General features: G+C 36.0%; 1 protein-coding gene across 2 annotated transcripts in view; it reads right to left on the reverse strand.

The window, feature by feature from the left end:
• Nucleotides 1-7832: 7832 nt before the first annotated feature.
• The window catches only part of LOC123552399 (BTB/POZ domain-containing protein 17-like), a 29872-nt gene continuing 19400 nt past the window's right edge, over nt 7833-18304 (reverse strand). For both annotated transcript variants that reach the window (XM_045342047.2, XM_045342048.2), the window contains exons 2-4: nt 13719-13965; nt 10253-10351; nt 7833-9330 (exon numbers count right to left, since the gene is read on the reverse strand). In XM_045342047.2, coding sequence (XP_045197982.2) covers nt 8256-9330; nt 10253-10351; nt 13719-13965 — 1421 coding nt within the window. In that variant the 3' untranslated portion in view covers nt 7833-8255. The remainder of the gene's footprint in view (nt 9331-10252; nt 10352-13718; nt 13966-18304) is intronic.

An 18304-nucleotide genomic window follows, 5' to 3' on the forward strand; every position in this document is an offset into this window, starting at 1 on the left:
ACACGTGGCAGGATACCCCACCCAGTCACATTATACTGACATCGGGCTGACCAGTCCTAGCACTATCCCCTTAATGCTGAGCGCCAAGCGAGGAAGCTGCTAGTACCATTTTTTACATCTTTGGTATGACGCGGCCGGGGATTGAACCCATGACTTCCCGCACTCAAAGTGGACCCTCTACCACTAGGCTACGGAGGTGTATGACATGAATATAATATAGGCTAACATAGATCTATACATAGAGCTCTGAATTCGGCTACCCATATCGGGCCTCAGTCAAACAGCAGCATGTCAATACATGCGATCAGCTGTTTAGATGGCATAGAGGCTAACCTAGAAGAAACCTAACTGTACTTGAACACTCCTGAAGCCTTGTACACTGGTGAGCGCTTTAGGGTCAATGTCCCTCTTGTTTGTTGTGCTCCTCCATGAGTGGTGGGGGGCATATAGATTTGGTCTTGTCCGTCCAAAGTCCGGGACGCGCCTAGCTGGAAAAGTATTTGATATAAATTGATGCAACCTTGCATGAGTCTTAATCACAATATGGACTTGCGCACCTCCTATTTTTCATCTGGCTCTGCCCCCTATTTTCAGAATTATGGCCCCTTAAATAGTCAAAAATGCACATTTTCACCTTATGACACGCCTAGCTCAAAAAGTATTTGATACAGGTTCATGAAGCCTTGCACGAGTCTTAATCATGATATTAACTTGCGCACCTCCTATTTTTCATTTGGGTCCGCCCCCTATTTTCAGAGTTATGGCCCCTGAAATGGTCAAAAATGCACATTTTCACCTTGTGACGTGCCTAGCTCATAAGTATTTGATATAGATTCATGAAACCTTGCATGAGTCTTGATCATGATATGAACTTGCGCACCTCCTATTTTTCATTTGGGTCCGCCCCCTACTTTAAGAGTTATGGCCCCTGAAATAGTAAAAAATGTACATTTTCACCTGTGATGCACCTAGCTCAAAAAGTATTTAATATAAATGGTTGAAAACTTGCATAAGTCTTTATCATGATATAAACTTGCACACCTCTAATTTTTTGGCTGGCTCCACCCCCTTTTTTTAAAGTTATGGCCCCTGAAATAGTAAAAAATGCACTTTTTCACCTAATTATGTGCCTAGCTTAAAAAGTATTAGATGCAAATTCAGGAAACCTTGCTGGAGTCTTTATCCTGATGTGACCTTGCACACTTGGCATTCTTTTTGAGAATCTTAGCTCTTATTACAGAGTTATGGCCCTTGAAATAGCCAAAATAGTGGATTTTTTGTTTGTGATGCTCATAGCTCAAAAAGTATAGGGCCTAGAATAATGAATCCTTTTCATACAAAGTTTGTTGAGGCTATACCCCATTAAGACTGCAAACATTTGAATTATTGCCCCTTATTTGTGACAAATATACCAGTGGGGGGCACACCCTGTGTCCTACAGACACATTCTAGTTAATCCCCCGCCGTGGCGGAGGGATTATAGGAATGGTCTGCGTCCGTCCTTCCGTCCGTAACAAATTCGTGTCCAGTCCATATCTCCTAAACCCCTTGAAGGATTTTCATGAAACTTGGGTCAAATGATCACCTCATTAAGACGATGTGCAGAACCCATGAGTCAGCCTTGTCGGTTCAAGGTCAAGGTCACAACTCAAGGTCAAAGGTTTGAGCCTGCCATTTTGTGTCCGCTCTATATCTCCTAAACCCCTTGAAGGAATTTTATAAAACTTGGGTCAAATGATCACCTCATCAAGACGATGTGCAGAACCCATGAGTCAGCCATGCTGGCTCAAGGTCAAGGTCACAACTCATGGTCAAAGGTTTGAGCCTTCCATTTTGTGTCCGCTCTATATCTCTTAAACCCCTTGAAGGAATTTTATAAAACTTGGGTCAAATGATCACCTCATCAAGACGATATGCAGAACCCATGAGTCAGTCATGCCGGCTCAAGGTCAAGGTCACAACTTAGGGTCAAAGGTTTGAACCTTCCATTTTGTGTCCGCTCTATATCTCCTAAACCCCTTGAAGGATTTTCATCAAGCTCGGGTCATACGATCACCTCATCAAGGCGATGTGCAGAACTTATGAGTCAACCATGCCAGCTCAAGGTCAAGGTCACAACTAAGGGTCGAAGGTTTGAGCCTTCCATTTGGTGTCCACTCTGTATCTCCTTAACCCCTTGAAGGATTTTCATCAAACTTTGGTCAAATGATCACCTCATCAAGAACTCATGAGTCAGCCATGTCAACTCAAGGTCAAGGTCACAACTGAAGGTCAAAGGTTTCAGCTCTGTATCTCCTAAACCCCTTGAAGGATTTTCATGAAACTTTGGTCAAATGATCACCTCATCAAGACGTTGTGCAGAATTCATGAGTCAGCCGTGTCAGTTCAAGGTCAAGGTCACAGCTAAAATCAAAGGTTTTACCCTTTCACTATCCATAGCAATGGCGGGGGATTTAGCTGTCTTTCAGACTGCCTTGTTTAGTTTAGCTTTTCACAGTGAGGCAAATGTCTTGCCTGTTCTGTCAAACTAGAGCTATCACTTGAGATGCCACTTTAATACAGGGATAGTAAAATGTTATGACCCTGACCCTATCCTTCAATTGTGACCTTAGTCCTAGTGACCTGGGTTTTGAACTCTGCCTGATGTGGTTAACTTTGTTGCTAATTTTATGAACATTCTTCCAATGGTAAAGAAGATGTGGAGTGGACAGGAATTAAAACTTGATCTTTAATCTCTGTGTGACCTTGAACTTGTTGACCTGGATTGTGCACTCTGCATTTTGACTGGATGAGTTAACAACTAATGCTTATTGTACCCCCCGACAACAAAGTTGTAAGGGGGGGTATACTGGTTTCAGGTTGTCTGTCCGTCTGGCCGTCTGTCCGTAGACGCAATCTTGTGCGCACCATCTCTCCTTATCCCCTTGACAGAATTTAATGAAACTTCACACAAGTGATCAGTACCAACAGTAGTTGTGCATGGGGTATGTTAGGTTCTTTTAGAAAAAAAATTTGCAGAGTTATGGGACTTTGTTTTTTTGTTACTATACTATATACATAGACACAATCTTGTGAGCACCATCTCTCCTCATCCCCTTGACACAATTTAATGAAACTTCATACAAGTGATCAGTAACAACAGTAGTTGTGCATGGGGCATGTTAGATTCTTTCAGAAAAAAAATTTGCAGAGTTATGGGACTTTGTTTTTTTGTTACTATACTATATACATAGACACAATCTTGTGCGCACCATCTCTCCTCAACCCCTTGACACAATTTAATGAAACTTCACACAAGTGATCAGTAACAACAGTAGTTGTGCATGGGGCATGTTAGGTTCTTTTAGAAAAAAATTTGCAGAGTTATGGGACTTTGTTTGTTACTATACTATATACATAAGACACAATCTTGTGCGCACCATCTCTCCTCATCCCCTTGACACAATTTAATGAAACTTCACACAAGTGATCAGTACCAACCCTAGTTGTGCATGGTGCATGTTAGGTTCTTTTAGAAAAAAATTTGCAGAGTTATGGGACTTTGTTTTTTTGTTACTATACTATATACATAGACACAATCTTGTGCGCACCATCTCTCCTCATCTCCTTGACTCAATTTAATGAAACTTCACACAAGTGATCAGTAACAACAGTAGTTGTGCATGGGCATGTTAGGTTCTTTCAGCGACAAAAATTGCAGAGTTATGGGACTTTGTTTCTTGTAAACATACTATGTACATACAGTCTGCATAATGCAATCTTGTGCGTGCCTAATCTACCAAACCCTTACACACAATTTAATGAAACTTCACACAAGTGATCAGTACTAACCCTAGTTGTGCATGGTGCATGTTACATTCTTTTAGATAATTATTCTGCATAGTAATGGGACTTTGTTTTTTGTTACTATACTGTATACATACAGTCTATATACATACAGTCCACATAATTATGCATTCTTGTGTGCGTCAAATTGCAATGTACTGTGTCAGTGCATGCAGGGGGGTACATTCATCACCTTTAGTGATAGCTCTAGTTTTATAAAGTTCATTCAGTGCTTTAAAAGAGTCGACACAAATTTAAGCTATTTGATCTTTACCGTTACATTTGACCTTGGGACCTGGGTCGTGGTCTGCATGTCAGCTTGATGAGGTCAATAGTTGACGCCAGTTTTATGAAAATCTTTTCAAGCGGTTTACAAGGTATAGTGGACACAAATTTGAGCCTTGCAATCAAATCGGCCATGAAAAAGCGTGACCACATCCTTTTCAGTATCGAATCAAATTACAAGGAATATCCTAAATTCTCGAGGTAAATTTCTAAACATCCTATAACAGGCATTTATCTTTATTAATTACGGTCATGTGATATTGTCTAATTTTCAGCAAGTATTTTGCTGAGATGTTGTTTGAATTTAAAACTCTGCGTGCCAAATAATGGCGAATATTGGCTGAATCCATTCCAGGTAGAAATTACGAGTGTGCATGCTCACCCAGATAAACAAGAAATATAAATGTAAATCAGAAGTTTGTCTCTGTAATTTTGACAAATCACTGATGTGACCTTGTTTTTGAACTCTGAGGGAGTGGTGGGTTTTTGACCCCAGATGACCTGGTAATGAACATTATTTTTGCAGGATTTTGTTAAAGGTTACATTCTGACCAAGTTTCATTAAGAATTAACAGTCAAATTGTTGACGATGCAAGATGGACACTGCTTGATACAGGGTCACCACGAGCACCAATGCTGTATGTGTCTATTCATGACAATGAACAAGTATGTAAAGTTTCAATCCAACCCCGTTAGTGATTACTGAAGTACCAGCTTACATACAAAAATCTTAAATGGATTGAGGATTTCGACGAACACCACAACTATTTGAAGTATAGGTAAAACTAGTAAAATTGGCAATATCCAGGAATAGCCCCCTCTACGGAATGAAGTGTTATCCCCGACCACCACCCCTAAGAGTGTGTTAATCTTATAGATATTTATTATGACATTCAGAAAGGTTTCTAAATCAACGTATCTTTTACCTCCCTTTATTATTTTTGTTCATTCCGTATATAGAGGGGACTATTCCTGGATAATACCTTAAAATTTGATTTCTGTTTGAACATAGGCGAAATTGTCTGTCTATGAACCTGAAAACAAGCATAGATATTGTTGCTGCCTCAAGCAGTTTGCTTTTTGCCCTTGAGTAACGATTCCTACATTTTTAACTTCTCTGCAATTTTTAGGTTGGAAACACATTATTAAATATCAAGATAACTATAACTGTATACTGAACATAATAAAAGCAATCCTGCATGCTTTAACTTTCATACAATAGATTACAATTCAAAGACATTTTAAGGTACTTCCGCCATCTTGAATTTAGGGTGACCTTCATTTGAGGTGTGAAAATATAGTGAACAAAAGCTTTCAAATGCAGCTGTTCCAGAGTACAAAAACAGCTCAGTTTGCAAGACCTGAACTTAAAGTAGCTGTATAAAAAGTAAAACTAAAATTTGGAAATAAGCAAATTAGATATTTTACCTGTATTTTTCCAAATTTTTGGTTAGATTTATAAATCCTTTCAAAATACTTCAATGGCAAAAGTTAGTTCAAAGTTTAAATTAGTGCATAGGAGAATTGTCTTGCTGAATAGAACTAAACTTAGTACAAAATCTGTTTTCAAATCCGACCACCTCATGTATTAAAAGGAAAATAAATCTGCACATATTGCTATTTTCAGTTTGATGTTTTCTACGTATGGTGTACCAAACTGCCTAAAATTGTAAGACAAGTCTCAGACTTAATGTGAACAAGATTTGACAATGATCCAAAATTCTTTTCAAGGATTGTGCAAGTAACTTTCTCACACATACGTGATTGTATATTTATAAATTATAAAAACAATCGAAATATTTGCTAAATCACGATATATGCAAATATTTTTAGACAATCTTGAAACATTTGGCCACAGTATTTCTGCATACTGGTCCGGGGCAAGTTCGATATGTATAGTGATTCCTTATTAGATGTTTCATGCGTCGTAAACTAACCAATTTTGAACTATCGACTTTTTAATATACAATATGAGAATTTATGCAGCATGTAATAAATCGCAGAAGATAATGTACAGCCAAATATGTTAGGAGGTAATATAATATTTGTATACAACTGTAGATAACTACGAAACATTTTACAAAATGCAATCAGTTGAACTTCTCACGCGAAAACCTGATGATTAAAATCAGCAATATCTCAAAAGTGATTTTTCTGTACCTTGGTTCTTCGTAAAACAATGATATTTTTTTCAAATTTTCATAGATTTAAACTGATAATAAATGTGTATTGAAATTCCGGCATAGAAATGGACACTGACTTTACATTAGTGATTACTAAGATTGTCTACGAAACCAAGGATAAGGAGTTCTTTATCTGAAAAGCCTTACGAACATTGGGATCAGTGTTCAGTATACACCTGAAAATAATAGACTTGGTATTTGCCGAGTGCACACTTGTTTTCTATCGTCTTTAATATAAAGTAGACTAGTAAATATTTGTACATATGCATAATCTCATAAACACTTCTTTAATGTATGTTCTCTGAAATTAACAAATAACTTGCTCAACTGAGACACCATACTTTAAAGTAAATTCAATTTATTCACCACGAGGTTCAAAATGCACGGAGTCTCGTGATAGTACATGCCTTTAACTTCACATGGTTGAAGTGTAAACAAATAGTTAAATTTGCTTCGTTTTATTTCTCACGGAAAAGATCGGACAGTTTTTTATATTGGAATAATTATAGAACATATATGCATTTAAAGTTGAAAGTTGATTGTTTTCTACAGGACGTAAAACTGAAACAAGTAAGCACTTTTACCTTTTCAGCAGTGTTCCTCAAGTGAACTTTGACATTGTTTACGAAGAGAAATCAGTTTTGTGTCACCTTGAAATGTGTTGTTCGGCTGAAACGTATAGTTCCCGGAAAAGTTCTAAAATGGTTTATTTTTGGGATTTTTGTTTTATTTATAAATTCAACACAATGTGCAATATTTCCAGTTTTTGAAAATGATTGAAATTCAACTTTATTTTAGAAAAAGTTCCGATCTTTCATTAATATTTTGTCAGCGGATGCTTACAAATTTTAAGTGAAACGGCTTTCTTGTCCAAGAGAGGTGTGTAAAGCGAAAAACTATCATTACACATTGCGTTTATTCTTTAAATGTGAAGGATCGGTAACAGATTAAGGAGATAGGACAGTGAAAATCTATACTAAATGGATATCTCTAACCATGAATAAGGAGACATACATATTTCAGTAAGGAAATCTGAGGTAAAAGAACAATCATATATTTTATTCCTTGAAATAAACATGGCGGCGAAATATTTTAGAAAAACTGTGCACGTGTTTTGCGCATTAGAATGTTTAACGACATTTTCTTGAAAAAGTAACGCTCGTATGCACTAATTTGGCATTTCTTTGATTTGTAAATAAATAATTTATAGCAATTTAGGTTGCATACGATACCAAAATATTGCACCAAAAATGTTCACTCATTTTCTTCCAAAGCACTGTGGAGATAGGGTTCAGCGTAGCTTTCATGCTCGCAAGTTTACCTACAGATATATCTTTTCAACTTTTATCATATATATTTTGTGTCCATGCATTTCGAAAGCTGTATCAAGGATTCTGATTTTTCACATAAATTTCTAATTTCAATTTGCAGAAGTACCTTAATCATAAGTGATTTTTTTAACTTTGTTCTCTTTACTTTTTTTTTTGGCTTTAGGGGAATTGTTGGTTAAAAAGAAGAGAAGACAATTTTATCACTAAATGATACTGATATGTATAATATATGTAAAGCGATTAATGTAAAAACATCAAATAACATGTATAAATAGCAGAAAGAAACTTGGTAGTCAAACTAACAAACATTGTGGGAAAAACAAACTATACTTTCATCACTTATGTATAAATGCAGTTTTTATGACTTTGTATTTGTTAACATAAAAATATGTTTTTTAAAGACCAGATACTAAATTACACAGCAATTGCCATATATGAAAAAAACCAGCAGTAAGGGAACAGAATTAACCTAAACAATTTTATCACTAAATAATGCCAATAATATAATTTTGATGTATTTCATATAAAAAAAGTCTATAAACTGCTTCAGTAAGCATTTTCAAATATTGCACATAAAGCTTAACACATAGAATATAATTATAGAAAAACATGTACAAATAAATATCAAATATTAGTTCTCCTTATCCCACTCTACAGTCTGTATTTTTAAGAACAGTTTAGCTTCAAGGTTGCCGTGGAGGATGTAGGGAGAGTTTTCCGCAGTAAGGCGCTCCAGTGGCACAACGTTATCTTCTGTGAACACGCTGGACGATGCTGTGAACTTGTGGCTATTATTGTATGAAAAGGCAACATATTTGATGCCATTCTTGATACCAAAGAGAATAAGCGACATTGATGCTTGTACTGATGACAAATTTCTCGACAGCATTTTCACTGACATTGTGGCATTGGGTGATAAGTAGCCATACCAACTGAATGTTTTGAAGGGACCTTTGGGCCAGAAAGTGACCTCAAACTGGACGTCTTTCATGTAACTTTGGTTTGATGTTGCAACGTCAACCGGGATATTTACCTTATGACTGATTTTGCTTTCGTATTTCTCCACATAATTGTAATGAAGTAAGGTGAGATCTATACACAAGCCATAAACATTACACATATAGTTACGGAACATCTCGTCTCGTACATTTTGGTGCACTTCGTTCATTATGAGAGAATGATAGCGGTAAGCAGCATTTATTTTCTCAGAAAAGATCTCTTTGTGATCCTGGTACAACTGAGATTTCTCAATCTCTAACAACTGTTTTGGCTGAATCATTTTGAACCTCAACAGCGGAACAACGTCCTTGACATTGTCTGCAATGGCGTGCCTATTACTTTCACTGGTTAACCATTTCTCCGATCTAAGCCACAAATCAAACTCGTTTGACACCACCAGATCGCTACTCGACAAAAACTCAATCACCTCTTCCTTAGAAAGATCCATCCAGTCTGCTGTCTTCAGAATAATATCGAAATTTGACAAGATGAACTTGCGGCATTTATCCACTAGCAGGGTGTTTCCCGTCATCTTGGAGTACTGGTACCAAGAAAGGGTTCGATTGGTGTCTGGAGATTCTACGATGTGACGGGTCATGTATTCTACACAAGCTACACTTAGAGCAGGGATGCAATATTTGTCAGCTAAGAGCAAGATTGGCAAAACGTTGTCAGTTGTCAGGCCTACAGAACCAGTATAAATGTACCTGAAAGTAACAAGTGGATTATACATATAAAGGTTCTACTAATTTTTATACCTCTTCCAATGTTTACTTGCCTTAAGCAGCCATTAACCAACTCAAATTGACATTGTTTTGTTCTCATTTCAAATTGTCTTAAATGTGTCTGCCATATTTATTATCATATATATATAATAATAAAAAAGAAAAAAACATCCAATGGGTTTCCTCTATATTTTTTTCTACCTACCGGTTCCATATTATAATCATCAGGGCAGACATATAAAAAATCTATATATAAAATAGACATATCTATTCTTGTTAAATCCTATTTCAATAATTGCTTTCTCATATATTTACCAAAAGTTTGAATACTGATTAACATAGCAAAAAATGATATCGAATCAACTGTTTATGATTACTTCTCTTTATGGCCCTAAATATACAAGTTCATGTGTAATCAGCCAGACTATGTCGCTCCCTTGGTTGGCTGCTAAATACACGAAAGTCACTTAGGCGTAAAAAAAAATGTTAGTTTCCGGTAACATGCCCAAAATAATTAGGGTAGGTAGGTTGGTAATTTTTTTTTTTTTAATGGGACTTTTCGGAAATTATTTTTTTGTCAAAAAATGAATACAAATAAGGGGTTTATGCCTTTATAGTATCAGTAAGTTGATTTCTAACATCAATGATCATGTTTAAAGCATAAAATGTGCAATTTTGCAACTTTCTGTTAAAAAGTTGAAAAAAAAATTTCTTCAAGGCCATAAAAACATTTAGGGTCGTGCCAAAAATTTAGGGTAGGTCGGGATATACCGGAAACAAACAATTCTTTTTTAGGCCTTATCTGGATTTTCCAAGACTAAACAACCATGTACGAGTAATTAAGAGTATTTTTCACCGTCTGTGCAACACGCACAAATATTGTATCTTGGATGTTCCATTTTACCTGAGAAAGAGAGAGAACACTGGCACACATTCCTCCTCCTCCGTCAGTTTGATCTCTGGTTGGCTGGCTTCCTTCCATCTTTCCTCATTCAACATTGCTCTGAAATAAATCAAGCATAAAATATATACTGCAAAGACAATTTAATCTTAAAAGTTACATAGTTTCAGCCATAATTTTAAGGGTTATGAATATGACGTTCTATGTGTGTGTTTTTCGCAAGACTTGAGTTTCACTTGAAGTGTGTGGTATTTCTATCTAATTCAGTACATGATGGCACCATTTACCGGGAGGTTGAACCACTATATGCAGCCTGTCTGGGCGTACCAGATGTTTAAAGCACTGGAATTGGCAATAGGGGTAAAACGACCTCAAGGGTGGGGGTGCGGTCATGGCTGTTTGTTACAATAAGGCTGTAAATATTATCATTGTTCATTTATGATATTGTTGTAATAACTATTATTTTTTATTATTATGTACAACGCCATTGAATATATCATTTATAAACAAGAGGACCATGATGGTCCTGAATCGCTCCCCTGTCCCCACGTGACCCAGTTTTGAACTGAGTATGATGTCGTTTTTTCTATTATTTGACATAGTGACCTAGTTTTTGAGCTCATGTGACCCAGTTTTGAACTTGACCTAGATATCATCAAGATAAAAATTCTGACCAATTTTCATGAAGATCCATTGAAAAAATATGGCCTTTAGAGAGGTCACAAGGTTGTTTTATTATTTGACCTATTGACCTAGTTTTTGAAGGCACGTTGCCCAATTTTGAACTTGACCTAGATATCATCAATATGAACATTCTCACCAATTTTCATGAAGATCTCATGAAAAATATGGCCTTTAGAGAGGTCACAAGATTTTTCTATTTTTATACCTACTGACCTAGTTTTTGATACCACATGACCCAGTTTCAAATTTTAGCTAGATATCATCAAGGTGAACATTCTGACTAACTTTCATGAAGATCCATTGAAAAGTATGGCCTCTAGAGAGGTCACAAGGTTTTTCTATTTTTAGACCTACTGACCTAGTTTTGGACCACATGTGACCTCTAGAGTGGTCACAAGCAAAAGTTTACGGACGAACGCACGGACTAACGGACGCAAGGACGACAGACGCTGCGCGATCACAAAAGCTCACCTTGTCACTTTGTGACAGGTGAGCTAAAAAGGCATTTAATCAAATTGTTCAGTTTCAGTTTTGTGATTGCATATGTCATGTTTTGTTATTTTCCTACATATCTGCGATGTGTCACATGTTTAATTGTAAAGCGCCTTTGAACGTATATTCCATATGAAAAGGGCGCTCAACAAATCTGGTATAATAATAATAATAGCTATTTTGAGCACATATGACTTGCTGCAGTTCACATTTTGACAGGCAAATGTGTCATATAAAACTAGATGCCCACGGGCAATATGTCGAGCCCGCCAGCTGTCAAAAGGACTAGGAGTTGCACATGACACCCTGTCTCTTTGAGGCAAACATTTATGCCAAATGAAAAATGCAAAAAGTTACAATATAAGGTATTTATAGTAACAACAAAGGGAAGTAAATCTTTTAAAAAATCTAAGTCCACACAAAAATCCTTATCAGTAGAGATAGGTCAAAATACACCTCAAAATTGGATGTAACATGCACATTGTACTACAGAAAAGTGGTCATGATTTTTCCCTATGACCAGTAATAAAAAAGTTACAATATAAGCTATTTATAGTAACAACAAAGGGAAGTAATTCTAGGTTCTTGCACATGACACTCCGTCTCATGATGGTGAACATTTGTGCCAAGTTATATCAAAATCCCTCCATGCATGAAGAAGAAATGCTCCGGACAGTCATTATTGAATTTAACCTTTGACCTCCAAGTGTGACCTTGACCTTTGAGATAGGAATCTGCTGTTTACGCATGACACACCGTCTCACTGAGGTTAACATTCATGCCAAATACAAACGAGATTGCTCCATGCATGTCAAAGTTATGGTCCGGACATACACATACACTGAACTGCCATTTGGACAACTATGTCTTCGCTTCCGCAAGCGGGCTCAACAAAAATTGTAAGTTATCTGCCCCTTGAGTTAGCTCAGATCTGATTAATGTTTTCAACAGGTTTAGTTTTATCGAGACACGATAAAAGTTTTAAACTTTTCCATTTTTAATGGTGAAGAACCTCTGGTTCCCCTCCATGTATTATTTCAGGCACAAGTGGATATGTGGGTAGAGCTGGATGGTTTCCTCATATGAAAGAACCATAAACCCCAAGCGAGGTTTCAAACCCAAATCGGTGACAGGAAAGTGATTCATTCCAGCAACCTTAACCACTCAGCCACAGAGGCCCTAGGTCAGTAGTGAAGAACAAGACTATGAAAAGGTTTGTTATTTCAATCCCCAGACAATGGAAACAATCACCAACAGATCTGAATATAATTCACCTTCCATCTTTAGTACTTATACTTAAGATACTTGTCAAGAAGAAAACTAAATACTTCCACAGGACCAAGAAGCATTACCACCTTTACATAACACAACTGTAATACTGTTGAAAAATTATTTTAATCTCATCAAACACGTCATGTAAGTTTTCAAGAGAAAACTTTTTCAAAACAAGAGCTGTCGTAGGACAGCAACGCTCGACTATTCAACTGCCTTGTCAGTTGAATGAGTACAAAAGTCGAAAATGGGGCACAATTTTGTAAAAATGGGAAACAGGCTTATAGAACCTGCACAGTGCTTATCAGCTCATGACAGTGGACAAGTGTGTGAAGTTTCAATCATTATGATTAGTGGGTACTGAGATACCAGCTTACATAATTATAAGAATTTAACCAAAAACTGTTAAGTTGTAAAAGGGGCATAATTTTGAAAAAATGCAAATTAGAGTTACTGAACCTTTGCACTGCATGTCATATCATGACAGTGAACAAATGTGTGAAGTTTCAATCCATTCCTATTAGCGGTTACTGAGATACCAGCTTACATACAAAAACTTAACCAAATTGGGACGCCGACGCACAGGTGAGTCCAATAGTTCTACTATTCTTTGAATAGTGAAGCTAAAAAATGCTAAGTAAAACGACATAGCTATAGTTGACCAACATATTCATCAATTAAAGGGTCCTAAATGTTCAAAATTCACAGTATTAATTAGTGATGTGTTGTATTCATTGATGAACCAGTTTTACCAGTGTTGATTGCAATACATAGTTACCATATCAAAATTCATGTGCGCTAATGTATTTTTGGATAATATTACCAGAAGAACTGGTGACTCACGAACTTGGGAAATAATTGTACATGTAATTCCAAAAATATTTTCAAGAATAAACAATGTAAAATTGTGTCTGCTAAGTAATAATTTGCTGTTTTTAAATAATTTCTCTCTATTGTCAGCATAATGGGAATATTCACATGAAAATATACAAAAATAGTTTAAAATAGCTGTTATACTTACTCAAAAACCTCACTGCAGACAATCAGCATGAATTTATGTGCATAAAATCTTTCATCTCCAACATGAAGGATGATATCACTCAACTTTTCATTATTGTAAAGGGAGGTAAATCTCTCCACAAACAGTTTATCATTGTGTATGTTTTCCAGGGATGGGTTACTACTGGTATGGCTGTCACCACTGGAACCCTCCCCATCTTTCAATGTCTCTGTAGCTGGCATTTTGGGAGTGCGTTTCCTACCATACCCTGAAAAAAAAATGGTGAAATTCATTTTCAAGATCAGATAATATTTCCAGCCTTGATCGAAGAAGATTCTTTGCTATATGGAATGTCTGAATGTAGAAAAAATAACAAGTTCTCTATTTCAAGGTGTCTGCAACACTCACACTTACCAGCATTGAATTCATTGAACAAGATGACTGTAAAGTGTATGAGTGTTACACCAGTCTTGTTCTGGATTTCTGAGTCTTAATTATGAAGGATGTAACTGTAAGATATACAATTTTACTATATGTGAACATGTTGGGCTTTACTTTTTATTTAATCAAGATGGTTGATTGAATAGAGCCAGCAACAAGGCCAAGAATAGAGCCGTGTGGGAAAGGTAGTGTATCTAACTGCAGTCAATTACTACAAGTTTTTGAGTACAGTCCTTAAGAAGGTCTTTATTATTCATCATGATGCCAGAGGATGCACTCACAGCTGATCAAATATTATAAACAAGCCTGTTGCTATCAACCTTGTAAAGTACATGTACATTAATAAAATTCATATTAAATTCAGTAATATCAATTTGTTTACCACTTTCAAGCTTGTCAAAGACTTCAGCCTAATTCATCTTGTGCTTCAGTTTGACCATTTTATACAGCAGATCGTGTGACTGACTGATTTTCTTTATAGTCAAACATTGGAAATATGACATCTCCCATTATAAATGTGACTAGACCAACTATTTCCACCATGAGCTTGGAAGCATGATGCAGGCTATGATAATCGTGTGCAGTAATATATTTTTGGATATTACTGTAAGTACTGCATGCAAATTTTGAAAATAATCACTTCAAACATTACATTAAAAGTGGTTAATCAGATTTTATTTGTTGGAAAGTTTAACAAATGATCATTTACACCTAGTTGCATTCACCGAGCGCTTAATACATGTTAGCTTTTCACATGAGGTATTCGGTATTCTTAAAATTTGATTTTCCTACTCTGGTTGCCCAATCAAAGTAGAGTTATTTTAGCATAATTATGCATAAATCTAATAAATCTATTTTGCCTATGGAATGATATAAATATAAGAACTATTGTATTATATTTGTCAAAGATTTACATTGATAAATATATATTTAGACAAAATTCATTAGAAATATAAGTTTATAAAAATATTATAACCTCCCTTTACCTATCTTGGTAAGGCAACCAAGACACTTTAAAAAAAATGAATTTGGAAGCTACACACTGTTTTAAAACTAGTTGAAATATCCCAATATTGATCAAATACAAAAATTAATGTAAAACTAGAAGATTTTGCCCAATTATCCTAAAATACTTGCAGTTCAGTTGCAGTTTGCCATTTGTGACTGAGGCATTACTAACAAAAAAAAATAGTGCCTAATACATGTGTACTAAATAGATCTCAGAAATGTCAAAAGTTACTATTTTGCTAAATCTAAGTAGATCTATATATTGTTAGAATTTGCTATAAAACCAATAACAACTAGAGCTATCACTAAAGGTGATGAATGTACCCCCCTCATGCACTGACACAGTACATTGCAATTTGACGCACACAAGACTGCATAATTATGTGGACTGTATGTATATAGACTGTATGTATACAGTATAGTAACAAAAAAACAAAGTCCCATAACTATGCAGAATATTTATCTAAAAGAATGTAACATGCACCATGCACAACTAGGGTTTGTACTGATCACTTGTGTGAAGTTTCATTAAATTGTGTGCAAGGGCTTGGTAGATTAGGCACGCACAAGATTGCATATGCAGACTGTATGTACATAGTATGTTAACAAGAAACAAAGTCCCATAACTCTGCAATTTTTGTTGCTGAAAGAACCTAACATGCCCCATGCACAACTACTGTTGTTACTGATTACTTGTGTGAAGTTTCATTAAATTGTGTCAAAGGGATGAGGAGAGATGGTGCGCACAAGATTGTGTCTATGTATATAGTATAGTAACAAAAAAACAAAGTCCCATAACTCTGCAAAAAAAATTTTCTAAAAGAACCTAACATGCCCCATGCACAACTTCTGCTGGTACTGATCACTTGTGTGAAGTTTCATTAAACTGTGTCAAGGGGATGAGGAGAGATGGTGCGCACAAGATTGTGTCTATGTATATAGTATAGTAACAAAAAAACAAAGTCCCATAACTCTGCAAATTTTTTTTCTAAAAGAACCTAACATGCCCCATGCACAACTACTGTTGGTACTGATCACTTGTGTGAAGTTTCATTAAATTGTGTCAAGGGGATGAGGAGAGATGGTGCGCACAAGATTGTGTCTATGTATATAGTATAGTACCAAAAAACAAAGTCCCATAACTCTGCAATTTTTTTTTCTAAAAGAACCTAACATGCCCCATGCACAACTACTGTTGGTACTGATCACATGTGTGAAGTTTCATTAAATTGTGTCAAGGGGATGAGGAGAGATGGTGCGCACAAGATTGTGTCTATGAATATAGTATAGTAACAAAACAAGAGGGCCAAGATGGCCCTAGGTCGCTCACCTAAGAAACACTCCATAACAGTGTAAAACATGTTTGACCTAGTGACTTCATGGAAACAAATATTCTGACCAATTTTCATTAAGATTGGACCAAAAAATTGGTGTCTTGCCATAAAACAAGCATTTTCTTAGATATGACCTAGTTTTTGACCCTAGATGACCCATGTTCAAAATCGACCTACATTTTATCAAGGCAATCATTCTGACCAAAATTCATGAAGATCAACTGAAAAATACAGCCTCTATCACATACAGAAGTTTTTTCTTTGATTTGACCAAGTGACCTAGTTTTTGACCTCAGATGACCCATATTCAAATTCGACCTAGATTTCATTAAGGCAATCAACCTGACCAAATTTCATAAAAATCAATTGAAAAAAACACTCTCTATCGCAAACACAAGATTTTTTCTTTAATTTGACCTAGTGACCTAGTTTTTGACCTCAGATAACCCATATTCAAAATCGACCTAGATTTCATCAAGGCAATCACTCTGACCAAATTTCATGAAGATCAATTGAGAAATACATCCTCTATTGCATACACAATGTTTTTCTTCCATTTGACCTAGTGACCTAGTTTTTGACCCCAGATGACCCATTTTCAAACTCGGCCTAGATTTTATCAAGGTAATCATTCTGGCTAAATTTCATGAAGATCAGTTGAAAAATACCGCCTCTATTGCATACACAAGGTTTTTCTTTGATTTGACCTAGTGACCTAGTTTTTGATCCCAGATGACCCATTTTCGCAACCTGGTTTAAATTTTATCAAGATAATCATTTTGACCAAAATTCATGAAGATCAATTGAAAAATACAGCCTCTATCGCATACACAAGGTTTTTACGTGAAATGACCTAGTGACCTAGTTTTTGACCCCAGATGACCCATTTTCGAACTCGGCCTAGATTTCATCAAGGTAATCATTCTGACCAAAATTCATGAAGATCAATTGAAAAATACCGCCTCTATCGCATACACAAGGTTTTTCTTTGATTTGACCTAGTGACCTAGTTTTTGACCCGAGATGACCCATTTTCGAACTAGGCCTAGATTTCATCAAGGCAATCATTCTGACCAAAATTCATGAAGATCAATTGAAAAATACAGCCTCTATCGCATACACAAGGTTTTTCTTTGATTTGACCTAGTGACCTAGTTTTTGACCCGAGATGACCCATTTTCAAACTCGGCTTAGAATTCATCAAGGTTATCATTCTGACCAATATTCATGAAGATTAATTGAAAAATACCGCCTCTATCGCATACACAAGGTTTTTACGTGAAATGACCTAGTGACCTAGTTTTTGACCCGAGATGACCCATTTTCGAACTCGGCCTAGATTTTATCAAGGTTATCATTCTGACCAATATTCATGAAGATTAAATGAAAAATACAGCCTCTATCGCATACACAAGGTTTTTCTTTGATTTGACCTGGTGACCTAGTTTTTGACCCGAGATGACCCATTTTCAAACTCGGCTTAGAATTCATCAAGGTTATCATTCTGACCAATATTCATGAAGATTAATTGAAAAATACAGCCTCTATCGCATACACAAGGTTTTTCTTTGATTTGACCTAGTGACCTAGTTTTTGACCTGAGATGACCCATTTTCGAACTCGGCCTAGATTTCATCAAAGTTATCATTCTGACCAATATTCATGAAGATTAAATGAAAAATACAGCCTCTATCGCATACACAAGGTTTTTCTTTGATTTGACCTAGTGACCTAGTTTTTGACCCGAGATGACCCATTTTCGAACTCGGCCTAGATTTCATCAAGGTTATCATTCTGACCAATATTCATGAAGATTAATTGAAA

This window comes from Mercenaria mercenaria, chromosome 4 (assembly GCF_021730395.1).
Source record: "Mercenaria mercenaria strain notata chromosome 4, MADL_Memer_1, whole genome shotgun sequence".
Lineage (NCBI taxonomy): Eukaryota > Metazoa > Mollusca > Bivalvia > Venerida > Veneridae > Mercenaria > Mercenaria mercenaria.